At 47.0% G+C, this 27,081-nt stretch overlaps 1 protein-coding gene across 8 annotated transcripts in view; it reads right to left on the bottom strand.

Moving 5' to 3' along the window:
• The window catches only part of LOC119963437 (limbin-like), a 188,064-nt gene that overhangs the window by 14,899 nt on the left and 146,084 nt on the right, over positions 1–27,081 (bottom strand). For 7 of the 8 annotated variants that reach the window (XM_038792569.1, XM_038792565.1, XM_038792570.1 and 4 more), the window contains 2 exons: positions 21,950–22,158; positions 18,406–18,493 (listed from right to left, as the gene is read on the bottom strand). In XM_038792569.1, the coding sequence (XP_038648497.1) occupies positions 18,406–18,493; positions 21,950–22,158 (297 nt within the window). Of the gene's footprint in view, positions 1–18,104; positions 18,307–18,405; positions 18,494–21,949; positions 22,159–27,081 lie in introns of those variants that run through there. The other variant, XM_038792572.1, reaches the window with a different exon arrangement.

Here is a 27,081-nt window from a genome sequence, read left to right as displayed (position 1 = left end):
GGTCTCTCATGATCTCACCTGTCGGACACTTGGCGCGACGGTTGCGGACTCATTCCACGGCCGCCCTGGTGGGGTGGGGGGGATTCTTCACTGGAGGGGCTTCACAGATGGCCAGGCTATCAATCGGAGGCCACTGATCCGCGGGTGCATGCGATCTCGGGGGAGCCTATCTTTTTGGTGCTGGTCCGTGGTGTTGGTCCGCCATTTCGCGGAGGGCGGCCTCTGCAGGCTGCCGACGTGCGCATGCAAGGACCCCCGACAGGAAGTGCAGGGCCCCATATCAGCAGCTGGAGCTGCAAGGACTACTCCGGGGCCCTGCTAGCCCCCTTCAGGAGAGTCCAGAGTGATTTGCCTGTGTTTTGACGCTTGAGGGGGACATAGCCCCATTATTGGAGAATCCCACCTCTTATGTCACTGTGGTAAGTTGCTTCTAAAATATTTTTTTGATGCGTCAAAAAAAAAAAAGGATGTCTCAATGCTCAGCATTTACATTTATTTTACAACAGTAGACTGAATGTGGGTTTCTTGATCGTCAAAACAAAAACACAAATAACTTCGTGGAATTTGCATTGGCAGATGCCCACTGACAAACATTATCAGCTTATCACAAATTCAAACCTACAAAAAATAATTATCCAAATCATGCCAACTTTTGCGGTCAAAATAACAGGGAGGTCAGTCCTACCAGCCATTATCTATGTGCAACGTCAGGCAGGAGTGGATGCATGGGGCAGTAATCTCCCGAAAATGGCAAAAGTGTCAATTTTGACAAGAAAATCAGTGCCATTCCCGCTGGCACTACCCAGGTCGCAATCTTTACGCACTTGGAATCCACCCCCCCCCCGCAACAAAATGAGGCACGAAGAGTCTGATTCGTCCATCCTGGAGCACTTCAATCAAGGGGGCACTGCATTTAAACGGCTCCATAGCAGTTACTCACAGTCAAGCCGGGAGGACGGCAACTAAGAAGCCAGCCCCATAATCCATCGAGACGGTCTCCACAATAATGTTGGATGCCATGGAGTAGAGAAGTACAATTATCTACCCTTAGACTGGCAGGGGACCCTCCAGTATTGTCCCGAATCCTGCCGGGGAGACAGTGGCAGCACTGGTCAGTGTTAGCAGCCTGACCAAGAGTATGGGAGTGCAGTGTTGGAAGAAGATGAATGACCTACTGTGATCAGCTCCCTGTCTCCTCTTGGCATTTCACCCTTCCTTCACCCCTGTGGAATGTCACCTGAAAGCCACAAGTTGCCTGGTTCACAGCACCTGATCTACAAGCATCATCCTCAAATCCCCCTGGCTCTCCGCTTCCTGCGTACCCACACATGCCAGTTCTCATCGACCTCTGACCCGCCAAGTGTCCAGCTCACATTATCCCCTTTTGTGTCCCCGCAGGAGATGATCCCCCCCCAAAGACATTTTGTGTGGGAAAACCAGTGATTCCAGCACGATTCCCATCACAATCCACCCACATTCCCCACTCTTGTGTTCTATGCCTTGGTTCATAAATTCTGCTTTCCCAACCAAGCATCGAATTAAATCAACAGAATAAACTGGGAGACACTGTCGCACATGCTGCTGCATGGAAAGGTTATGAAGATATTTTAGAGCTGTTGCTTGTGAAAGGCGTCAGAATAGATCTGAAAAACAATGAGAACAAAGTGCCACTAGACATGGCAACCAATCCACAATGTTCTTCTCTTCTTAAAAAGAAATCTGGTTAAGGTATCACAAGAACTACAAGCAATGCAGAGGAATACCTTGATGACGTTGGTTCATAAAGGCAGGTTACCCATATGCGTTCTTTGCCACCTTATCTACCTGTACTGCTGCCTTCAGCGATCTTTGGATCAGCTATTCACAATACATATTAAGGATTTCGATGGGGGTAGCACTGTGGCACAGTGGTTAGCACTGCTGTCTCACGGCGCCAAAGTCCCAGGTTCAATCCCGGCTTTGGGTCACTCTCTGTATGGAGTCTGCGTGGGTTTCACCCCCACAACCCAAAGATGTGCAGGTTAGGTGGATTGGCCACGCTAAATTGCCCCTTAACTGGAAAAAATTAATTGGGTACTCTAGATGAGGGAACAAAATGTAATCTCTCCAAATTTTTAGATGACACCAGGTTGTGTGGGAGGGTGAGCTGTGAGAGGATCCTTCAGTGTGATTTGGACAAGTTGAGTGAGTGGGCAAATGAATGGCAGATGCAGTATAATTTGGAGAAATGCGGGGGTATCCACTTTGGTTGCCAAGACAAGACGACAGACTACTATCTGAATGGTCATAAATTAGGGGGGCCATGGACATCACCTCATCTCTTTTCCCTTTTGACTAATGCTGCAGTGCCTGGCCTAATGTCCCCCTCCTATTCCTCAGCCAGTCCAGAGGGAGTACTAGCAACATGCCCATGGCATCTGGTGCTTCATACAAGGTGTCCAATAAACTGGAGAAGCATTGCACTTGCACGTTTTAAGAGATGTCCTCAGTGAATTTCTGCGAAAAGTGTTGCCTGGGTGTCCATGAATCTTGACAAAGTGTCCCAGAAAGTTTCATTTTTTTCCCCAGGGGTCCTCTTCTCAGCTTTAGTTGCACTAATAATAAGTGTGATTTAAGTTATCCTTGAAAGTCAATTCAAACCCTTTATACTGCAAAACAGCTGTTTAGCAAGTGTCTGAGCTGTTGAAACTAACTCCTTTATCAAGATGGTATCCTGCACTAACATGGGCTCAATCGACAAGTAATCTATGATTCCATCTTGTTCATCTCTTTACTGCCTCGAGTATCCATCGAAAATTGCCTCGGTATCTCGCTATCTGCCTCATTGTTGACATGCATTGAACTGAAGACACTGTTGCTAAGGGGCTGGTTTAGCTCAGTGGGCTAGACAGCTGGTTTGTGATGCAGAACAAGGCCAGCAGTGCGGGTTCAATTCCCGTACCAGCTGAGAATTCTGAGTTCTCCCTCTGTGTACCCAGACAAGTGCCGGAATGTGGTGACTATGGGCTTTTCACAGTAACTTCATTGCAGTGTTAATGTAAGCCTACTTGTGACAATAAAGGTTATTAATATCATGAAGTTGCTGAATTTGCACAGTCGATTCAACCTAAACTCGTTCACAGCAAGTTACGTGTTGCCAATCAACCTCTCAGGCTGTGACAATTAATTATTAAATGAGTGGACTATCAGTTCTTCAGGATTTAATCACTGGTGGAAATTTGAAATTGCAAAATTAAAAATGTTGATTTGATTTTATTTGTCCTTTATTTCTTTTGTCTCTTATTTAATTCCTTCTTTGCCTTTCTGTACCTGACTTGACACTGGCTTCACCCACTCTACACTTCATTCTCGGGCCTTTGGTATCAATTTTCCAATCTTTCAATTTCATGGTCTGAGGAGATACACAGTTGCTTGTCCTGTTTACTCAGGGCGCAGATGCCTGTTTTCCTTTGTGTAATGTTATCAATTCACACACACTAACTTTCCATGCAAAAAAATTAGTAGCCTAAATGAGCAAGTGTAAGTCTAACTAATTGCAAATGCTGTTCAACGCCCAACTACAGCAAAATTTGAGCCAACGTACTTGTTCGTAGTCAGTGGACAAATCACCTTGTAGTCTGTGACAGCCAAACGCTGGACTAATATTTTCTATAAAAGCTCAGGCGACCCGAGAAGGTGAATCAAAACAGCAGTTCATTTTCAGCCAAAAGACCAGCTTACAAGTCCCAACCGGGACTACAATCATGCTGGTCCCAATCCAGGCAGGCTTTTAAAGGGTCGATTCTATGAGCTCCAGCTGAAGGGCCTCTGCCCATCAGCGGGGAAATCTGTACTCCACGAGTCCCACAAGGAGATCAATCGTATGGTTCCCCATGGGTCTCATGTGGGTTATTACGTTTTCTCTTGAGGGCAATCTGTTGGAGAGTCAAGTGATCGGCATAGGCATGTTTTCCATTTACTCAAATAGTTGCCTGATCCTTTGTGGCACCGTTCGGCACAGAAATAAACTGCTTGGTTCCTACTTGTAAATAAATCTGTTTAAAAACAAAGCCATGTCTCAGTCTGGCCATTTGAAGGGCCTCATTTGCATTTTTAACTTGACAGTTTGCTGCCAGGGGAACGGGAGCACGATCCTACTCGGAATTGGCTGGCCACTGCTGCACAGCACCTGTGCTTCAGTCAAAGTTGAGGAGATGAGAAACAGGCAGCCAAAAACTAGAAGCTGTGCTTGGACTAGCAACAAAATACAACTGGCCCATAGCCATGTTTTGACTTATTTTCTCAACCTCTGGAAGAGATGGTCTATTTTATCGGTTGTCATCAACAAAACTGAAGTAAATCCACTCACTAAAATGGTAGCCGCATTCTCGTTTGCAGTCCTGAATTTAGCCAGGCCTAATTAGGTCACCATAACCTTGTCAAGGGCAATTAGGGATGGGCAATAAATGCAGGTCCAGCCAGTGGCACTCACGTCCCTTAAATGAATTTAACGGGCGGCATGGGGGCAAGCACTGTTGCTTCACAGCGCCAGGGACCCGGGTTAAATTCAGGCCTTGGCTGACTGTCTGTGCGGAGTTTGAACTTTCTCCCCGCGTCTGCGTGGGTTTCCTCTGGCTACCGGATCCGGTGTCCTCCCACAGTCCAAAGATATGCAGGTTACATGGGTTGGCTATGCTAGTGTGCAGGGATGTGTAGGTTCAGTTACAGGGATGGGGTGGTGGGGGTGTCGACCTGGATCAAGTGCTCTTTTGGAGGGTCAGTGCGGACTCGATGGGCCAAATAGCCTCCTTCTGCGCTGTATGGATTCTATGATTCTAAAATCCACGGGGTCACAAGCACAATGGACTCAATTGTCTCTTTTGTGCTGTGTCATTTTAAACTTCTTTGAATCCGGCCAATGTATACATAGTACAATCTTAACTGACTGATAATTGTGCCTATTGGAGTGTCACAAACCAAAGCCTTTTTTTCTGCAATGATGCAACAGTGCAAATTCTGACTTCACTATCTTTCATGTTAAAGGGAGTTATCTACTTATAAAACAGTGTTTGAAAACCCTATTTTTTTTTATCTTCATGTCTGATGCAGAGTTGGAAAAATGCTAGATGTGAGATTTTCAGTTAGATTTTGAGAGAACTAGGGTATTCCCCTGTGCTAAACCATCAACATGATTAAAAGGGGTGAGCTGCACTTATTATATAGGTTTGCAAGGATGGCCTACCTGTACGTTAATCTGATACGGTTGTTTATTACTGTTAGAACATAGAAAATTACAGCGCAGTACAGGCCCTTCGGCCCACGATGTTGCACTGTCCTGTGAAACCCTTCTAAAGTCCCTCTACGCTATTCCTTATCGTCCATATGCCTATCCAATGACCATTTGAATGCGTTTAGTGTTGGCGAGTCCACTACTATTGCAGGCAGGGCATTCCACACCCTTACTACTCTCCGAGTAAAGAACCTACCTCTGACATCTGTCCATCTATCTCCCCTCAATTTAAAGCTATGTCCCCTCATGCTGGACATCATCATCCGAGGAAAAAGGCTCTCGATGTCCACCCTATCTAATCCTCTGATCATCTTGTATGCCTCAATTAAGTCCCCTCTTAACCTTCTTCTCTCTAACGAAAACAGCCTCAAGTCCTTCAGCCTTTCCTCATATGATCTTCCCTCCATACCAGGCAACATTCTTGTAAATCTCCTCTGTACCCTTTCCAATGCTTCCACATCCTTCCTATAATGTGGCGACCAGAACTGCACACAATACTCCAAATACGGCCGCACCAGAGTTTTGTACAACTGCAACATGACCTCATGGCTCCGAAACTCAATTCCTCTACCAATAAAAGCTAACATACCGTACGCCTTCTTAACCCTCTCAACCTGGGTGGCAACTTTCAGGGATCTATGGACATGGACACCGAGATCTCTCTGCTCGTCCACACTACCAAGAATCTTACCATTAGCCCAGTACTCTGCCTTCCTGTTATTCCTTCCAAAATGAATCACCTCATACTTTTCTGCATTAAACTCCATTTGCCACCTGTCAGCCCAGCTCTGCAGCTTATCTATGTCCCTCTGTAACTTGTAACATCCTTCTGCACTGTCCACAACTCCACCGACTTTAGTGTCATCTGCAAATTTACTCACCCATCCTTCTACGCCCTCCTCCAGGTCATTTATAAAAATGACAAACAGCAACGGCCCCAAAACAGATCCTTGTGGCACACCACTAGTAACTGGACACCAGTCAGAGCATTTCCCATCAACCACCACTCTTTGTCTTCTTCCAGCGAGCCAATTTCTGATCCAAACTGCTAAATCACCCTGAATCCCATGCCTCTGTATTTTCTGCAATAGCCTACCATGGGGAACCTTATCAAATGCTTTACTGAAATCCATATACACCACATCAACTGCTTTACCCTCATCCACCTGTTTGGTCACCTTCTCGAAGAACTCAATGAGGTTTGTGAGGCACGACCTACCCTTCACAAAACCATGTTGACCATCTCTAATCAAATTATTCCTTTCCATATGATTATATATCCTATCTCTTATAAACCTTTCCAAGACTTTTCCCACAACAGAAGTAAGGCTCACTGGTCATAGTTACCGGGGTTATCTCTACTCCCCTTCTTGTACAAGGGGACAACATTTGCTATCCTCCAGTCCTCTGGCACTATTCCTGTAGACAAAGATGACTTAAAGATCAAAGCCAAAGGCTCAGCAATCTCCTCCCTAGCTTCCCAGAGAATCCTAGGATAAATCCCATCCGGCCCAGGGGACTTATCTATTTTCACACTTTCCAGAATCGCTTCTAGTCTAGTAGCCTGTATCTCAGTATTCTCCTCGACAACTTTGTCTTTTTCCTGCGTGAATACTGACAACAAATACTCATTTAGCACCTCTCCTATCTCCTCGGACTCTGCACACAACTTCCCACTACTGTCCTTGACTGGCCCTACTCTTACTCTTGTCATTCTTTTATTCCTGACATACCTACAGAAAGCTTTAGGGTTATCCTTGATCCTACCTGCCAAATACTTCTCATGTCCTCGCTTGGCTCTTCTTAGCTCTCTCTTTAGAGCCTTCCTAGCTAACTTGTAACTCTCAAGCGACCCAACTGAACCATCACGTCTTATCTTCACATAAGCCTCCTTCTTCCTCTTGACAAGTGTTTCAACTGCTTTAGTAACCCATGGTTCCCTCACTCGACCACTTCCTCCCTGCCTAACAGGTACATACTTATCAAGGACACGCAGTAGCTGTTCCTTGAACATGCTCCACATTTCCATTGTGTCCATCCAGTGCAGTTTTCCTCTCCAGGCGATGCATCCTAAGTCTTGCCTCATCGCATCATAATTGCCTTTCCTCCAGCAATAACGCTTGCCCTGCGGTTTATACCTATCCCTCTCCATCGCTAAAGTGAACGTAATCGAATTGTGGTCACTATCACCAAAATGCTCACCTACCTCCATATCTAACACCTGTCCTGGTTCATTACCCAGTACCAAATCCAATACGGCCTTGCCTCTTGTTGGCCTATCTACATACTACATCAGGAAACCCTCCTGCACACATTGGACAAAAACGGATCCATCTAAAGTACTCGAACTATAGTGTTTCCAGTCAATGTTTGGAAAGTTAAAGTCCCCCATAACAACTACCCTGTCATTTTCGCTCCTATCCAGAATCATCTTTGCAATCCTTTCCTCTACATCTCTGGAACTTTTCGGAGGCCTATAGAAAAGCCCCAACAGGGTGACCTCTCCTTTCCTGTTTCTTAACTCAGCCCATACTACCTCAGTATTCGAGTCCTCATCAAATGTCCTCTCAGCCACCGTAATACTGTCCTTGACTAACAATGTCACCCCTCCCCCTCTCTTACCACCTTCCCTGAACTTACTGAAATATCTAAACCCCGGCACCTGCAACAACCATTCCTCGCCCTGCTCTATCCATGTCTCCGAAATTACCACAACATCCAAGTCCCAGGTACTAACCCATGCCGCAAGCTCACCCACCTTATTCCGGATGCTCCTGGCATTGAAGTAGACGCACTTTAGACCACCTTCCTTCCTGCCGGTACACTCGTGCAACTTTGAAACCTTACTCATGACCTCACTACTCTCAGCTTCTTGTGTACTGGAGCTACAATTCAGGTTCCCAATCCCCTATTGAACTAGTTTCAACCCTCCCGAAGAGCATTAGCAAACCTCCCCCCGAGGATATTAGTACCCCTCTGGTCCAGGTGTAGACCATCCCGTTTGTAGAGGTCCCACCTACCCCAGAATGAGCCCCAATTGTACAGGAATCTGAAACCCTCCCTCCTGCACCATCCCTGCAGCCACGTGTTCAACTGCTCTCTCTCCTTATTCCTCGACCTGCTAGCACGTGGCACGGGTAACAACCCGTTGTTGCAATATTCAGTCACCAGCAGACAGCCCACTACGCTCCACCTAACAACTCTAGGAAGAGCATCTTTTGGCAAATCAGGAAACTTTTGGGAAAGGTGATCTGCCATCAGGAAGGATGGGCATCAGCTCTAGAATAAAAGCATCCTTGTGCACGGCCGACTGAAAAGAAGGGGGCATTTAAAATGGTTGCACCACCATTTACGTTTCAACAATGGTCAAACCCTATCAGTTAAGTGAGCACTGAGCTGCACTGTCTACAATTCATTCTAGTACTACAGGAGCATTCATTGGCATGATGAGAGCCTGAAGAAAAGCAAATCTAACTAAAAGGTTTCAAATAAGAAACAGAATTATATTTGGCTCAGGGGAATTAGGCACAGTCATTTGCCTCAATCCTCACTGCTTCCTGCTAAACCCCGCAAGATCCAATTGTAGCAATCAGAGACCTTTGACAGCATCAGATGATCAATCACTGCAGCACAATAAAGACAACATTTTGTCATTAAAGAGCAGCTTCCTCTAAAACCCCAGTAAAACATTCACTGATCTTTTCAGAAGCTCATTATTGTAATGTCTCTGAGGGGATGATGTAGTAGAGTGTGCTCTCACCTCTGGGAATCAACTTTGAATGATGCCACCCCTACAGCAGTTTCCTTTTCCTGCATTTTGTCTTCAAATGTGGGATTTTTCTTTTCTTAAAAGAGAAATAACTTCAATTCTGTGGTGTTCAAGCCCAATCTCCTTTCACATTCCTCCTCCACCTAACCAGTCTTCATCTTGAACCCGGTCTACCAGGTCCCAATCTACTGAATGAAAGGTCAGAATTCCAAACAGAAAACAGGCCATCGCCCAGAGCGTTTACTGACTCTCACCGCAAGAACACAATGATTAAGCAGTTACAGAAACAAATTGTATAGAACAAGCAGCAAAAGGCAAATATGATGGGAGTTATTTCTCAGAGAATCATTAAGACAGGATGGGGGTGATAAGGGACAAGCAAGGGGGAGGGATAGGTGAAGGGCATTAGGCACCAACCGACAATGGGACCAACCTCCACTTATAAAGCAGCAATAATGTAAAAGGCAAAAGGGGACACCAGAAACCAGTCTGAACACCCACACATCCAATGTAGGAATAGCTTCTTCCCCACAGCTACAAGACTCCTCAACGACTCCCCCTCGGACTGATCTGTTCCCTGTAAGAACACTATTCACGATGCCTTATGCTGCTCTTGCTCATGTATTTGCTTTGTTTGGCTCCTTGTTCTGCACTGTAACCAATCACTGTTTGTCCATGTCCCATTTGTCAATGTACTCTGTTGATTATTCTTTTTTGTCCAATTTGTATGTACTATGTACGTTCCCTTGGCCACAGAAAAATACTTTTTATTGTACTTCGGTACATGTGACAATAAAATCAAAATCAAAAAATTAAATCAAAACCAGGGGTTGGATTCTCACCCCCGTCGTGCCACATTTCTGTTTCAGCACACCGGCAGGATGCTCCGCTACGCTGGCTGGTCAATGCGGTTTCCCATTGTGGGGCAACCCCACACCTTCGGGAAACCCCCGGCTGTCGGTAAAATGGAGCATCCCGCCAGCAGAGAATCCAGGCCCAGGACTGACAGAAATGGATCCAAATCAGCGAGAGAAATTATTCTAAGCCAGCGCCATCTACTGGAGGTCTCGAAAAGCTGTGATTAAACAGGACGACCAAAGGCAAAAAATGTGGTCGGAAGAGAGAACTGAGAGAAGCAAAGAAAAAAACATGGGAGAAGGAAATAAGAGGCGAAACATCAGAAGGCCAGAAAAAGCGTCAAAGAAGCCCAAGCAGCAAAGAAAAACAAGCTAGAAAAACTGTAACATCAAGCAGAAGGCCAAGGAGATGAAACAATACTAAGCAGTAGTTATAAATGTCACACCACAGCATTAGGAAAAAGGATTCTTACAGGCAAATGAATGAAAGAAAAATACTTAATCTAACCACTTCTATCTCAGGGTAGATTCTCCGTCCGCAATGCAACCGGCGCAAATCCCACTCTGCCGGGAGCATTGCGAGAGTGCCTCGAAGTGGGATTTGCGTTGGATGCAAAACAGTTTTCGATTCTCCCAGCCCGCTCCAGCTTATATGATCAGGATCTCATCCAGAACGGTTGAGAAACTGATCACAGCTAATTTGCATTCAATTTAATCTCACTGGTGAATATTCATCCGCCCCTCCCCAACGAGAAGTCACCCGTGTGCAAGTCACTACTTGTCCTTAAAAGCAAGGGCCAGACTCCAAGGAGGAGCAAGGAAGTGAGTAGCACTATCCACCTACCCCCAGGGAGTACATTGGCACAGCAGCTATGGGCCAGATGCCATGGAAGGGGGGGGGGGGGGGGGGGGTGTCTTTCAAGGGATCTAGGTGTTGGGGTGCTCAGGTTAGGCTGGAGGAATGCCACGTCGGGGGTCTCCTTCGGGATTGAGGTCACTTTGGGTCTGTCAAGCCTGCTTTCTTTCACGTTGAACACCCCATAACAGGGCAAAGCACAGATTCAGCCTGACTGTCCGAAGGTCCTCTCACAGGACAGAGCCACTCTGCAGCTTGTTTCTTGGAAAGGCATTTTACTCCCCTTGAAGTTTCAATGGGCTCTGGCGTGTCAATGTTGCAGTAGGTCTGCTTTTATCCCTTTGTACTTGGTTGTTTACATTGAATTTCACACGCCATTGACTTTTAAAAATCTCTTGATTGCCCGCCAAAGGTTATCTCATGGGTGAGATTAGCTTTGCTTGTTTCCTTAGTAGTTTCATAAATCTGAAGTGCTTCCTCTTTTGAGCAGGTGCTCTGTCTGACAGCAATTTCGTTTCGACTGAATCTTTTTAATCCTCTGATCCCTGAACAGCATGCCTGCATGGGAGGTACTTTTTCACCATAGAAACAGCTGGCATCCTCAGGCATTAAAGTGCATGGGTTCCACAATCAAGACCTTCTCGCAGCCATTGTCTGGATAGACAGGATGACCACACCTGGTGTTTCGGAAGCCTTTGTAGCCCCAGGTGATCAGGGACATAGATAGACAGTGCCCTTGCACTACCCCCAGCATCCTGGCAGTCCCCACCTGGCATGGCAGTTGGCATCTTTGGCTTCCACTCATCACATTTTGAAAAATGACTAAGGGTGGAAGATCGCGATGGGAAACATGCTGGAGCAACCGGTTTTCCCGCTCAAAATGACACAAATTTTTCAGGAGAAATCTGCCCCTTCTTTCTTCTGCGTGCTTGCACTTGAGTATATGGAAGGTGATGTGAAAAAGACAAAAAGAGAGGATGTGGTCTCCAGGTTTTATTTTCCCAATTCGGTCATCTTCTTTTCAAATGGCTTTAGGCGCAGAAGTTGTCACAGTTTTTATGTCAAGCTCCTGAACCAGTCCAATCCCAATGTTCTGCTGGAGAGCAAGTGTAACTCCAGGATGTCACCTTCACACAGGAGTTGGAGACCAGGGGCGAGATTTTCTGGTTGTGCATGCTAACAGGATCTTACAGCCCTGCCGATGGTACACCCTTGCCACTGGTTTCAAGGCGGCGAGGGATGCGTTCAACAGGAAACTCAGTTGTCAGTGGATGGGCCATAAGATCCCACTTCTGGGCACTGGCGAACTGTCCTCCACCATTGCAGAACACGCCACGGAGAGGAAAATCCTGTCTAAGAGGTTGTTGAGTGCTCTATAGTGGGGGGGGGGGGGGGGGGGGGGGGGGGGTGATAATAGCTTTCTCGCGTGCCACCTTGTCAAGCAGAATGTTGAACTCTAGAATCCATAACTAATGTCATCGAAATGGTGACTGAACGTCGCTTACTGGCCTCTCGGTCAACAGAGATAAACTAAACTTTCAAGCGATCACAACAACTCCACGTAAGGGAAAACATTCAGAAGATTAGATGCTTCAACTCAATGTTGAAGGTCTCTCGTGGATCAAATGTGACCTGACTCCCCAACCCACCCTATCACCCCCTGACCCATCTGGTCTCCAATTCCCAAACTATCTGGACCCAACCCACCAGAACTCATCCGAACCATTCCATCCCAACCCCACCTCCAACCCATTCTACCCACTCTCACCTTCTCCAAGTCTCTGGGACTTTTGAACTGTTTTATGGCAGCTGGTGCTGTAAAAATAGGCCACGGCCTGACAAAGATGCGGAGAGCAAATAACATTGATGTCCTCGCATTACAGGAAATGACATCACTAATGATGAGCAGACATGTCATTCCAAGGGGTCAGAACTTCCAAGGCAATCACAGTCAGATTGCCATTTTCCTCCTTTTTACTTACCTTAATCAGGAGCAGCACTTTTCTTGCCCAACCTTCGTACCCGGGGCCTGATGTGAATGTGCAGTGATGGGCTCCAAGGTCTCTTCAGTGCAGGGCAGCTGCGTCAGGGGAACTGAAGCCTTGCCCCCTTTCTACAGCACTAGCTGCAATAAACAAGTAAGTTGAAAGGTCGCAGACACTTAGAGAAAGCAGGGAGAATGTAAGTGTGTAAGGCAGGTGGGTAGAATAGGGTGAAGGGGGGTTTAGAATAGGAGGGGTAGGATGAGTTCAGGGGGGGGTGTCTGGATGGTTTGGGGTTTGGCTACAGGATGGGTCGGGGGGTGATAGGATGGGTTGGGAAGTTGTGTAGTCAGTCGGGTGGTTACTTGAGTGCTGGTAACATAGACGTGGAGGTGTGGGGTAGTCAGCAGGTAGTTAGTTGGGAGTTAGTCAGAAGGGATAGTCAGGGGGTGGTGAGGGTTAATCAGGGCTTTCAGTGGTGGTTGGGTGTGTGGGGGGGGGGGGGGGGTCACTACTCAGGATTTAGAAGTTGTTTAATCTTACTTACATTTACTGGGTAACTATTCTGCTACGACAGCCAGAACTATCTGAATTTTCCAACTTTAAATCGGAGTTCCCAGAATTGAGCAATTGCCCATGGGAAATTTAAACTTCCCAACATTTCCCATGCAGCCCTTGCGAGGGACCTTCCAGGGGATCACCCAGCGCATCTTCGGAGGTACTTCCCAGGTATGACTCATGCTGGGGAAAAGATGTTCTGGTACCAAGATCTATAAGCCTGCCATGACCTTACACCATGGAAAAAATGGCCTGAGGATTTCTGTGAAAGCTGAAATTACTAACTATGGGTGCGAATTGATGGGGGTAAAAAAAATCTACGTCCTGTTTTGGGTAGTTTGCAGGATGTTTCTCGGTGGCTGTAGCGCCAGGAATCACCCTGCTATTCAACAACACTTTTGTTTTGGCCTCGGGGAGTTTCTTTCCGCCGAGGCCGCACTTGAATCACTTCCTGCTGGCTAAGGTGCCCACCAGACCCCAAACCACCACTCACCCATTTGTCGGTGCTGTTCTCGTCTGCCAACTTGAATGCATTCGCGTCAAGCTTGGGCGCGATTCAGATCTGAGTATGTTACTGGTGTCCTGGAGTTAAACTGGTCCAAAACTCATGTCACTAAATTAGGGCACTCCTGACTCCCGCCCCACTGTCACCTGTTTGCCTTTCACTAGAAATTAAGAGCGCGTCGTAAAAATATCCAGCCGCTCATCCATTTAAAGAAAAATAGACATACACATCAGACAAGTTCAAAAGTACACATCCTTGAGACTAAACTCATCTAATCCAACCACAAGAAAGTTGTGACGCAGACGTTAGTCAGTTTAGTAAACAGCTTCTACTTAATTAGAAACACTTGAGTTCTTCAACAGAAAGAACTCTGAATCTTTCAGTTTATGCAAATCTATATCTCACTGAATGAAAATAACCACGGTCAGGCCGCACAGTTTCATGCCTGCCAATTACATGGGAGCAGCTGACAAAGAATGGAGATTTTTTTTTTGTGACCATCAAACTGGAGAAATGAAACTGTTGGAAGTAATTCAGCGATGAAACGGAACAAAATGATTAGAGACATTTCTGCCTCTTTTCCATATGTCAAACTGCCAACTCAAATAACATGGCATGAAGCAGACAGGCCACTTTCTGTCTGCGACAGGATAAGACTCGCATAAAGCTGATGAAAATTCTGCCATCACTCAACAAAGGAAGAGGAACTCTTGTGTATTAAAAAGAAACTCGTTCCCAACAGGCAGAGGAATTACCGGTACTGAATTATGCCTAGCTGGCAAGAAACATCTTTCAGGACATATCTCAATTCCGATATTCAATTATACCTGTTTATTTAATACATCACAACATTTTTGTTTGGGATAAACACTACATTCTGAATAAAAGAGAACAATACTGAAGGGGGTAGAACTGAAACTACAATGGAGATTGAGAACAACTAAGGTAGTAGTTCCCATCCTGTGGAGCCACAATTGGGGTCACAGGGACAATGAATGTGGTGGTGAGGATAAAATCACAATTATCTCCCCTCCGTTCCTTCTCCTCTGCACCTCATATTTCCTGGATGTGGAATGCTAACAATCAAGACGATCTCCCAGTGTTGGACACTTTGATTGGCTGCGGCAGTCTCTAATTAGGTGTGCTATGATGACATAACAGTGCGTCTCCGTAAATATGTCAGAGATTTCCCAGAGTGGATAGGAATGGAAGTAGACCTGGATTTAGTGACCAACGGTAGCCGGTGGCCCTGACAGCTATTATGAAGTGCTTCGAGAGGTTAGTAATGAGACACATCAATTCCAACCTTCCAATTGCCTTGACCCACTGTAATTCACCTACAGCCACAGCAGATGCTACCTCCCTGGCCCTACACTCATCCCTGAAGCATCTCAACACCAAGGACACCTACATCAGACTCCTACTCATTGACTACAGCTCTGACTTCAACTCCATAATCTCAGCCATGCTCATATCCAAACTCGAAAACCTTGGACTCAGCTCCTCACTCTGCACTGGATCCTCGACTTCCTGACCTACAGATTGGAATAAGTAAGGATAAACAACGATACTTCTATGATAGTCCTCAATGCCGGGGCCCCACAAGGCTGGGTACTTATACTTCCTATACACACATGACTGTGTGGCAAAATTTGGCTCCAACTCCATCTACAGGTTTGCTGATGTGGTCAGCTGATGCTGTTTGTTGACCGCAGTGGGTCGGATCTCAAACAACAATGAGTCAGAATACAGGTGGGAGATAGAGAACTCAGTGGCATTGTGCAATGACAACAATCTCACCCTCAATGTCAGCAAAACTAAGGAGCTAGTTATTGACTTCAGTAAGCAAAGTGTTGTCCATGCTCTTGTCTGTATCAATGGTGCCGAGGTGGAGATTGTGGACAGCTTCAAATTCCTAGGTGTAAACATCCCAACAATCTGCCTGGTCCTCCCACCTTGCGCTACGACCAAGAAAGCCCTACAGCGCCTTTATTTCCTCAGGAAACTAAGAAAATTTGGCATGTCCACATTGACTCCTGCCAATTTCTATAGATGTACCATAGAAAGCATCTTATCTGGCTTCACCACTGCTCGGCCCCAGACTGTAAGAAATTACAGAGAGTGGTGAACACAGCCCAGTCCATCACATGAGCCCGCCTCCCATCCATTGACTCTGTCTACACCTCCCATTGCCTTGGGAAAGTGGGCAGCATAATCAAAGATCCCTCCCACCTGGGTTATTCTCTCTTCCAACTGTTATATTACCTTGTGTAATATATGTTACTCATTTGCTTCTTACCAGTTGATTCTGTATTCGATGTTCCTTAACACTCAAAGTCTTCCAATTAAAGCAGATAATTTATTGAGTAACGTTAACAAATAAACTGTGAGTTTGTTCTCTCTCCAACACTTAAACTAGATATTAAATAAACAAGATTAAATGAACTAGGATTAACAACATCTGCACTCTGAGCTATCTCTCTCCACCTCTGGTCACTAGTCACTAAACACATGAAGAGGCAGGAACTCGGCTTGAGTCTGCCTTTTATACCCATCTCTAGTGCTGCAATCTAGTGATTAATTAGCTGTAATGTCTATACATTAACCCCTTGTATACACACAGATATGCAGATCACTATACCAACTTCTTCCATCAGACATGAGATACAAAGGTTTGAGAACACGCACTAACAAGTTCAAAAATAGCTTCTTCCCCACTGTTACTGGGCTCCTGAATGGCACTCTTGTAAACTGAACTGCTCTTGTGGACTGAACTGATCTTTCTATGCATCTTCTCTACAGTTGTAGCATTATATCCCATATACTTCACCCGCTGGATATGTTTATGTATTTTCATTATGTATCCTCAATTATTTTTTGTATGTTCTATGTTTTTATGTGTGGTACAATCTGTCTGGATTGTACCCAGAACAATACTTTTCACTGTACCTCGGTACACGTGACAACAAATCTAAATCTAGCCTGGCCGTCAAATGCATATTGGTTTTCAAACTAATATGGGGCACGATTCTCCCATTTTGATTGCAAGTGCTCCTGCTGACAAGGAATTGGGAGTGTTTCCCATTGGCACTGGGAGTGCTGTTCCGGTGTCATTCATTTTGAGATTTAGAAACTTTTTTTTGAGAGGGTCAGGCTTTTCACTGGACTTGAGGGATGGGGCATAAATTCATTGACAGGTCCCACTCCTCAGAAATCCAGCAAGCCGAGGGAGATGCTTCCAGGAAGGTGGGTGTTGAGGGGGTGGGCAGCTTGGGTTGGGCTGGAGGGGTTCAGTTTAGGGGTCTTCTCCGGGATGGGGGAAAGTGTTGGCATGTCTCCCCCCTGTAGCTTTGCAATTCATTCAACTATCTTTCAGCATGTCAAGTTTTTGTTTGATGTGTTGGAAGCATTTGAAGTGCTTTTTTCATAGTCAATGTCATTCCCTTTCACATTTTCAAGCCTCTAGGCATTCCTAGAAGCCTAAAAGCTTTGAACTGCAGTATTACATTCAATTTCATAGTCCATTAACTTCTGAAAACTTCTTGATTAACAGGTCCATGCAATTTCAAAGGAGGGATTATCATTGTGGTTCTAGCTCTGCAGGAGTCAATTAACCTTAAAGTGCTTTCTCTTTTAAGCAGGTGTTCTTTCTAACCACATTTGTTTTTAAAGAGACTGTCTCTTTGTTCTGAATAGCTTACTAGGAAGAGCAGGTGTGGGGGAAACACTCAGAAAGAGCACCTAAATAGGATAGGTTCTGTACTCCCTTATCTTATAGGAGTCTGCAAGAGAAAGGGAGATTTTGGTTATGAACATCTTGCAAAAGGTTCACATTGGCCTTTAGGAAGAATAGGAGATGAGCGCCAGACAGCATAGCACCAGCTCCTTCAACAGAGAAGGACAGAAGGGCATGGTGGATTTGTTGCCCCTTGCCGGTGCATGGCACAATGCCACCTATTAATCCCATATCTGGGAACCTATATATCCTATCACTCAGTCTCTGAGCTACACTGAAACCAACAGCGGGCTACACATCTTCAGTATAAGTAGGTGTGAGGAGACAAAGAGCCAAAAGATGGTGCTTTGAGAAAATTGCAGTGAGTCAGCATTTGAGTGCTGAATCTACAGGGGTCTGATTTAGCAACTTCAGGCCAGGTAAAAGCATGATAATCAGTAATTAGGTCCAACATTGCATGTTAAAACCACACTTTCAAACTGGCATATCGCATTTACCAGCTGTTTCACACTTTCATCAAAATAGACCCGTGAATGGATGGAAAATATATTCTAGGATTTGTACCAACACTGGATTGTTCAGCACGCTTTATTATAACTTTGAAAAATATATCAGCGCGTTAGAGAAAATGTTGGTAATTATGACTTTGGCCAGTCGCGTATATCAAGTGTCAAGTGGCACTGATTCAGCCATTATACATCTCTTATGAGTTTCATTCCTTTAATCTCATCGCACTGCCGCTCAAAGTTACGACTGTTTTACATCACGTTAAGCCTGTAATAACAAATAGTCACATTCAAACCTGCCCATATATTTTAATAAGAAAACAAATACAAGGTGCATTTAACCTAAAGCTTTGCTACAGGATACTACCTCATCCTGGAGACTCAGCATTGTCTTCACCAGTAACTGCCCCTTGACATCTTCCAATAATTGACTGCACCTATCTTCATTCCTTAATCTGGAAAACAGTAGAGAAGTTAATATTTGACATGATCTTGAATGCTTATTTTGTCACCATGCAATGTACAAAGCACAAGTCTTATCAGAAGACCACAGAGCCATCAGCCCACATGTCAAGTGAAGTGGCAATTACTATCAAATCAACTTAAACAGCTAGAAAAGTTACCACGGTAATGCATTGCGAGACTTTAAGTAAAGCTAATGAGATAAGCAGCAAATAGAGCAATAAAATAAAGTGCAGATAACAAAAAATTCCCATTAAATGATTAGCCATTTGGTCCACTGATTTACCAATAATAATGTAAAAACAAGGCTGAGTTTAACCGAATATCAGCAAAGGCTGATAGTGGATGGGAAAAGTGCATTGAAGTCGCCAGCACCAGGCGCAGCTTTCTCAGCATTATTGCCCAAGACATAGAAGAAAAAAAAGGTAAGGGAGGGTTTTGAAAATTGGGTGCCACTTTTAAAGGTGGTCCCACTGCACAAATGTTCACAAGGAACCAACCCCCTCCCCCCCCCACCAACGCCCGGGCTTGACCCTCTACTCCGCCCCACCCAGGTGCAGGCCTTGGGAGACCAGTCATGATTCACGCTGGTCTGCCCTCACGCTGGTGTGAATGGACTTTCTTACGGGAGGAGGATGATTCAGGTGTAGAGGCCTGATGAGATGTTAATGTGTGCAAATGATATTCCGGATGTTAAACGTCAGGAATCACACTACCACTGGCAGGGGAGGAGGCAATCACCTCTCACATTTACATGGGCATTAAACGCGATTTGGATATGTTGTGAGATTTCCCCCTCCCGTCGCCGAGCCCACCTGACGAAAACGAGACTGGAAAACTGAGGCCAAAATCCACCTAACTCAAAAATAAAAATAGAAAAACTCAGCAGTTATGGCAGCACCAGTGGAGGGAGCAGAGTTCAAAAATTCGAGTTGTCTCACATAACAATACATGATTAAATGTATAGAATGTAGGGTGCACTACTACAAGACCCAGGATATGCACAGGGATTATGATAAAGAAAATGCTTTCAATTATAAAGAATAAAATCTCGAGTGCCAGCCGTGGCTCAGTTCTTGCCTTTGAGTCACAGGGCTCTAGGCTCAAGCTCCACTCCAGGGCTAGAGCGCAAAAATCAAGGCTGATACTCCTTTGCAGTACCGAGGGGGCACTGCACTGTTGAGGGTGCTGCAAGTCCGATAAGATGTTAAAATGACACCCATCTGCTCGTTGATGCAAAAAAAAAAAAATCCCCTGGTTGTATTTTGAAGCGGAGCAGACTTGCTGGGCTGAATGGCCTAATTCTGCTCCAATCTTATGAAGGGAGTTGTCCTCAGTGTCCTGTCCAATATTCACCCCTCAGTCAACACCACAGAAACTGATTATCTGGTCATTATCACATTGTTGTCTGTGGGAGCTGGCTGTGCGCAAATTGGCTGTCACATTTCTTACATTACAACAGCGACTATACTTCAAAAGCTTTTCATTGGCTGCAGAGCATGGAGAGGCCATGAAAAGTGCGAAACAAATGAAAATCCCACTTTTCTTTTTCTGTTTTTGTACTTCTGTCCAAGCATCTATTGGTTTTATTTTCAGGAACAGAAACAAGTACACAAATAGCCTATGCATATTCATAGTCACCTTACAAGATGCCAGGTATGACAGCAAGAGAGGTAACTAAACCTGCTGCCTCTCAGTAAAACAGCGCACCTGCTGTACGGAAGAAGAGCTAGGTGCTGGGCAGGTATGGGTATCACTTCATTATCGTACATCGTAGCAAGAGGTATAAAGCCAGCATTAACGTACAGCAACTTGCCACCACATTTGGTGCTCCCATTGCAGTAACATTTAGGCATAGCACAAGATTGGATACTGAAGACAAACATTATACAGGTTTGCCAAAGGGAGCATTGTGGTATCAATGCTAGTTTGATTTATATGTTTAATTTCTTGGTGAATCATTAAATGCTCATTAATTCTCCTTAGTCCGGAAGGCTTCTTTCAGAAGGGCTACAAGTCTGGCGGTATTTCATTAAAAACAAATACGATAGGTTAGGTAAGACTAGATGAGAACGGTTGGTATGGTATTTACTGGGCCACGGTATGCTGATAAAATGGGCATTACTGGCTGTGCAAGGACTATGATTAACTGAAAACATTCTCAGTTAGTGATGTGCGCTAGAGTTCTTGGCTGCAAGACTCCTTCATACATTTTGAACATGTCTAACGTATGACGCTACTCTGGTGCTGGTTAGGCCTGCGCTTTCTGAAATGAAATGAAATGAAAATCGCTTATTGTCACGCGTAGGCTTCAATGAAGTTACTGTGAAAAGCCCCTAGTCGCCACATTCCGCCGCCTGTCTGGGGAGGCTGGTACGGGAATCGAACCGTGCTGCTGGCCTGCTTCGTCTGCTTTAAAAGAAGCGATTTAGCTCAGTGATCTAAACCAGCCCCTGGTTTCTAACCCTCCTGTCGACTTCTTTTTATGACAAAGTTATGCAACATGAAACAAATAGTTACGATTTGGAAGATTATTGTGTTATACAGTAGGGGCTATTTGATTGGTCTGTAAATTATTACACCTGTTATGGTCTCTCCACTAGTTCTGGATGTGGATTTTGTGATGGATGCAGGGAGGAGGTTACAGAGTCCTTTTGGACTGATATACGAAGAATGAACTCAAGGCCTTCATTTTCTGTATCTATAAATAAAATTGAAACTGGCAAATCTGGCTACGAGTGCCATAAATTTGACCTGGTGCTTGTGGGAATCCTACTACATGGCATGTAATCTCTAGGAGGCTTCGCTTTATTCAAAAAGATCAAAGTAATATAGATACAATCAGCTGCTAAGAGATGCAAGAAGTGAAATTGGTCCCAGACAGGAGTATGTGAAAGACTATAATAAATTGGCAGCTTGTTTACACCCTGCTCGATTTTCTTTCTAATAAACATGCTGGTTTAGCACAGGGCTAAAGAGCTGGCTTTTAAAGCAGACCAAGGAAGGCCAGCAGCACGGTTCAATTCCCGTACCAGCCTCCCCGAACAGGCGCTGGAATGTGGCGACTAGGGGCTTTTCACAGTAACTTCATTTGAAGCATACTTGTGACAATAAGCGATTTTCATTTCATTCAACATGCCAGGGTGTAACACAGGTTGCTGATACACTACTGCACATTTTGTGCTTCCGTTCAAGACTAATTTCAGCCCCTTAGTACCTTAAACAACAAGCACACAATTGAAAAGAATAGGCTTGTGGTATCCAACTTCATGGATGCTCGGTATATCAGTCCACTTAGAGCACCTTGCAGCGATTTTCCCCTATTTAAATGTAACTTGTTCCTTTCATGAATCTTGTGAACGCAGTCCATACTGCTCAACGTAACTGCTGTTACTCTTGTACATTATTCTGAATCTTCCTTTTTTCCATAGAAAACGCAAGGCTGTTACCTCTTACTCTCTGCTTCCATCAGCTCTTTAAACTTGAGCATGGCCTGCTGCAGACAGATAAACATTTGACTGCTGCTTTGCTCTGCATCATCTTCATTGGGATGGCTGCTCTGTGTCAAAATCCAGCTGTCATCTTCTGTTCGCTCACTCTGGTTGGCAAGCTCATGATGCAGGGTATCTGAATGCAAACGGCCAAGATGCTCCAGCTCCTACAGAAAGGAAAATAAGATGCTATCAATCCTGGCACAACAGACTCTGAGAATGTTGGAAGACAGGAGAAACCTTTCTTTCTATTGACACCTAAGAATGCCAGGCACCCAAAAGCACTCTCACAGCCAGTACAGTGATCCTTCACACTAATGGTTCATGCGGTCAGTGGACCTGCTCCATAAATCAAAGATCAAAAGTATACCACCTGGCGCAGTGGGCTAGCCCTGCTGCCTCACGCCGCCGAGGTCCAAGGTTCGAATCCCGGCTCTGGGTCACTGTCCGTGTGGAGTTTGCACATTCTCCCCGTGTTTGCGTGGGTTTCGCCCCCACAACCCAAAAATGTGCAGGCTAGGCGGATTGACCACGCTAAACTGCCCTTTAATTGGAAAATATGAATTGGGTACTCTAAATTTATTTTTTTAAAAGTATACCATCAGATGAAAATTATAAATATGAGAGATTAAAAAACATTTCAGGTGAAACATAAAATAGGAAATGTATGAGTGATTAGATGGAGAAACATTGATACCCTGTGTAGAACCATTCATCAGAACTCAGATATCTGATAAAGGGCCACGCCTGCAAAAAACTGAAGTTGGTTACATATTTTGAAATAAGTGTTTTGAAATTTTGGTTAATTGCTCTATTTCTTCAACCCTTCTACAAACAAATGGAGTTCTGGATATGCCCATCACAGTCCGAAGATATTGAAATACCCCGCCATAAACTGACCAGTGACTTAGCTGTCTGAATAGCTGGCTAGAAGGTCCAGGTCTGATTTCTGATCTGTGTTGCTGAAGAGCTTGGGGCAGCGAAGGGAAATCAGTCAAGGATCCCATTCCTGATTGATACCAAGTAAGCCACTGATTTAACTGTGCATGGATGTACAGGATTGGGCTTGGTTGTGATTAACTTGGTAGTGATGCTTACTGTGCAGGCCTACACATGAAGAAAAGCCTTTTGGGCAACTTCTTGCAGCCTGCCTGGCACCTTTGGAATTGTATCTCAATAAGAAAGACTCTGTGGCTTCAGGAGAAACAGAGAACAGAGTAGAGTTATAGAGAAGTGACAGGACTGAGAAGCAATAGAAAGAACCTAAAGGGAATGTCAGTACTGAGCATCCTCAAAAACAGAGTCACCTTATGGGCAGCACGGTAGCATGGTGGTTAGCATAAATGCTTCACAGCTCCAGGGTCCCAGGTTCGGTTCCTGGCTGGGTCACTGTCTGTGAGGAGTCTGCACGTCCTCCCCGTTTGTGCGTGGGTTTCCTCCGGGTGCTCCGGTTTCCTCCCACAGTCCAAAGATGTGCGGGTTAGGTAGATTGGCCATGCTAAATTGCCCGTAGTGTCCTAAAAAAAGTAAGGGGGGGGGGGGGGGGGTTGTTGGGTTACTGGTATTGGGTGGATACGTGAGTTTGAGTAGGGTGATCATTGCTCGGCACAACATCGAGGGCCGAAGGGCCTGTTCTGTGCTGTACTGTTCTATGTCCATGTCTATGACCTTCTTCTGTGCTGGAGAACAATGATTCAGAGAAGAAATTAATCAGGTCTTCCAAACATCAAACATAATGGCTCGCACCTTCCTCAGAGTGGCCATCTTTGGCGGATTGCCACTCTGGATGGATTTCTCTTGCTTTCAAAGCCCCTTTCTCACACCAACTTCCTCACTCAGGCTGGATGAGGCAGGAGCACCAAAGTGCACCTCCGACTGCATGGCATGGAGTAACGGGGTGCAGGGAAATAAGGAATGCCTCTTTTAAAGGCACAGGAAGGGGCAAGGAAAACCTGATAGGAGGGGGTGGGGTAAGCTGGACAGGAGGGGCGGGTGACCTGGACAGGAGGGGGTGGGGTAAGCTGGACAGGAGGGGCGGGGTGAGCTGGACAGGGAGGGGCGGGGTGACCTGGACAGGAGGGGGCAGGGTGACCTGGACAGGAGGGGGCAGGGTGACCTGGACAGGAGGGGGCAGGGTGACCTGGACAGGAGGGGCGGGGTGAGCTGGACAGGAGGGGCGGGGTGAGCTGGACAGGAGGGGCGGGTGACCTGGACAGGAGGGGGCGGGGTGACCTGGACAGGAGGGGGCGGGGTGGACTGAACAGGAGGAGGCAGGGCGACCTGGACAGGAGGGGGCAGGGCGGCCTGGATAGGAGGAGGCAGGGTGACCTGGACAGGAGGGGCGGGGTGGACTGAACAGGAGGAGGCGGGGTGACCTGGACAGGAGGGGGCGGGGTGACCTGGACAGGAGGGGCGGGGTGGACTGAACAGGAGCGGGTGGGGTGACCTGGAACAGGAGGGGGCAGGGTGACCTGGACAGGAGGGGCAGGACGACCTGGACAGGAGGGGCAGGACGACCTGGACAGGAGGAGGCAGGGTGATCTGGACAGGAGGGGCGGGGTGGACTGAACAGGAGGGGGCAGGGTGACCTGGACAGGAGGGGCAGGACGACCTGGACAGGAGGAGGCAGGGTGATCTGGACAGGAGGGGGCGGAGTGATCTGGACAGGAGGGGGCAGGGTGACCTGGACAGGAGGGGGCGAGGTACCTGGACAGGAGGGGCGGGGTGAGCTGGACAGGAGGGGCGGGTGACCTGGACAGGAGGGGGCGGGGTGACCTGGACAGGAGGGGGCGGGGTGGACTGAACAGGAGGAGGCAGGGTGACCTGGACAGGAGGGGGCAGGGTGACCTGGACAGGAGGGGCGGGGTGGACTGAACAGGAGGAGGCGGGGTGACCTGGACAGGAGGGGGCGGGGTGACCTGGACAGGAGGGGCGGGGTGGACTGAACAGGAGGGGGTGGGGTGGACTGAACAGGAGGGGGCGGGGTGACCTGGAACAGGAGGGGGCAGGGTGACCTGGACAGGAGGGGCAGGACGACCTGGACAGGAGGAGGCAGGGTGATCTGGACAGGAGGGGCGGGGTGGACTGAACAGGAGGGGGCAGGGTGACCTGGACAGGAGGGGCAGGATGACCTGGACAGGAGGGGCAGGATGACCTGGACAGGAGGGGCAGGACGACCTGGACAGGAGGAGGCAGGGTGATCTGGACAGGAGGGGGCGGAGTGATCTGGACAGGAGGGGGCGGAGTGATCTGGACAGGAGGGGGTGGGGTGACCTGGACAGGAGGGGGTGGGGTGAACGGGACAGGAGGGGGTTGGGTGAACGGGACAGGAGTGGGCGGGGTGACCTGGACAGGAGGGGGCAGGGTGACCTGGACAGGAGGGGGTGTGGTGGACTGGACAGGAGGGGGCGGGGTGGACTGAACAGGAGGAGGCAGGGTGACCTGGAAAGGAGGGGGCGCGGTGGACTGGACAGGAAGGGGCGGGGTGACCTGGACAGGAGGGGGCGGGCTGGACTCGACAGGAGGGGGCGGGGTGGACTCGACAGGAGGGAGCGGGGTGGACTCGACAGGAGGGGGCGGGGTGGACTGAACAGGAGGGTGCGGGGTGACCTGGACAGAAGGGGGCGTGGTGCACGCGACAGGAGGGGGCGGGGTGACCTGGAACAGGGGGGTGCGGGGTGACCTGGAACAGGGGGGTGCGGGGTGACCTGGAACAGGGGGGTGCGGGGTGACCTGGAACAGGGGGGTGCGGGGTGACCTGGAACAGGGGGGTGCGGGGTGACCTGGAACAGGGGGGTGCGGGGTGACCTGGAACAGGGGGGTGCGGGGTGACCTGGAACAGGGGGGTGCGGGGTGACCTGGACAGAAGGGGGCGGGGTGGACTGGACAGGAGGGGTTTGTCCCGAGTTGACAGGAGGTAGGGTGGACAGGACAGGAGATAGCTGAGTGGACTGGACATGTGGGGCCAGGGTGAACTGGACAGGAGAGGGTATGTTGAGGGACAACATATGGTAGAGGAACAGGCATAAATATATCATTACTATATGCATTACCCATTTTATCTGTAATCTCTGGTCGGGAGAGGAAGCTGGGAATTGTATAGTTGCAGGTTGCTGCTGGTGCCCCGAAGAATGACCCCCAGCAAAGATGCAATGATGTGGGGAGTAGGGGGAGGTGGGGGAATTCTGAGGAGATGGTGTTGTACTGATAATGCCACTAGCCTAGTCATCTGGCAGCCCAGACTAATCCTCTGGGAGTCTGGTTTCAAATGCTATCACAGCAGTTGATGGGATTTAAATTCAATTAATTCCAAATTGTAAGCTAGTCTCAGATGGTGATCACAACAGCTATCATGATTGCTGTAAAAAATGGTCTGTTTATCAATGTCCTTCAGTGAACAAAATCTGGTTTGCTTACATGCTCTGGCCTCCATTTGACTCCAAATCCATGGTAATGTGGTTGACTCTTGAATGCCCTCTGAATTGCCTCACAAGTCACTCAGTTCAAGGGTAATTAGGACTGGGCAACTAACGCTGGCCTTGTCAGTGATACATCCCATGAAAGACTAGATACATTTTTAAAAAGACGGTCGCAGTGATGGGCAGGGAGATCTGGGCGGCGTAGGCCCAAAGATTTCTTATGGAGTTCTGAGGTGCACATCTGTTTCTCTCAACGCAGAAGAAAACATTAAAGAAATGTTAAACCATAACTTACCTGGGCCTCTTTTTACCCTGGGTCTAATTCACGTTGGATAACCCCAGGGCCAGCAGCACTGATGTAAAACTCATGGGGCCTGAGGTTAAGATCCCGGAGTGATGTCATCCGACTGTGATCATTGCGGGAAGGACCCTGCCTGCCTCTCAAAGCCCAGCAGTACAAACCACAGTTGGTAATCATGCAGTACCCAAGCAAAGGTAAAGGTTGCTCCTGCAATTTATCTTTACGCACATCTCATTCCTGTCAGTCGTGGGTTTGGAATCAGGGTTACGAACTTTACTAATGGATTTGTTTCACAGTCCAAACAATGCATGAAAAATTCACTTTGTCCTAGAGCCACCGAGGCTTTGGAAAAGTTACATTTTTTAACAACG

This window comes from Scyliorhinus canicula, chromosome 3, assembly GCF_902713615.1.
Source record: "Scyliorhinus canicula chromosome 3, sScyCan1.1, whole genome shotgun sequence".
Lineage (NCBI taxonomy): Eukaryota > Metazoa > Chordata > Chondrichthyes > Carcharhiniformes > Scyliorhinidae > Scyliorhinus > Scyliorhinus canicula.
This window is presented reverse-complemented; position numbering and strand designations above follow the sequence as displayed.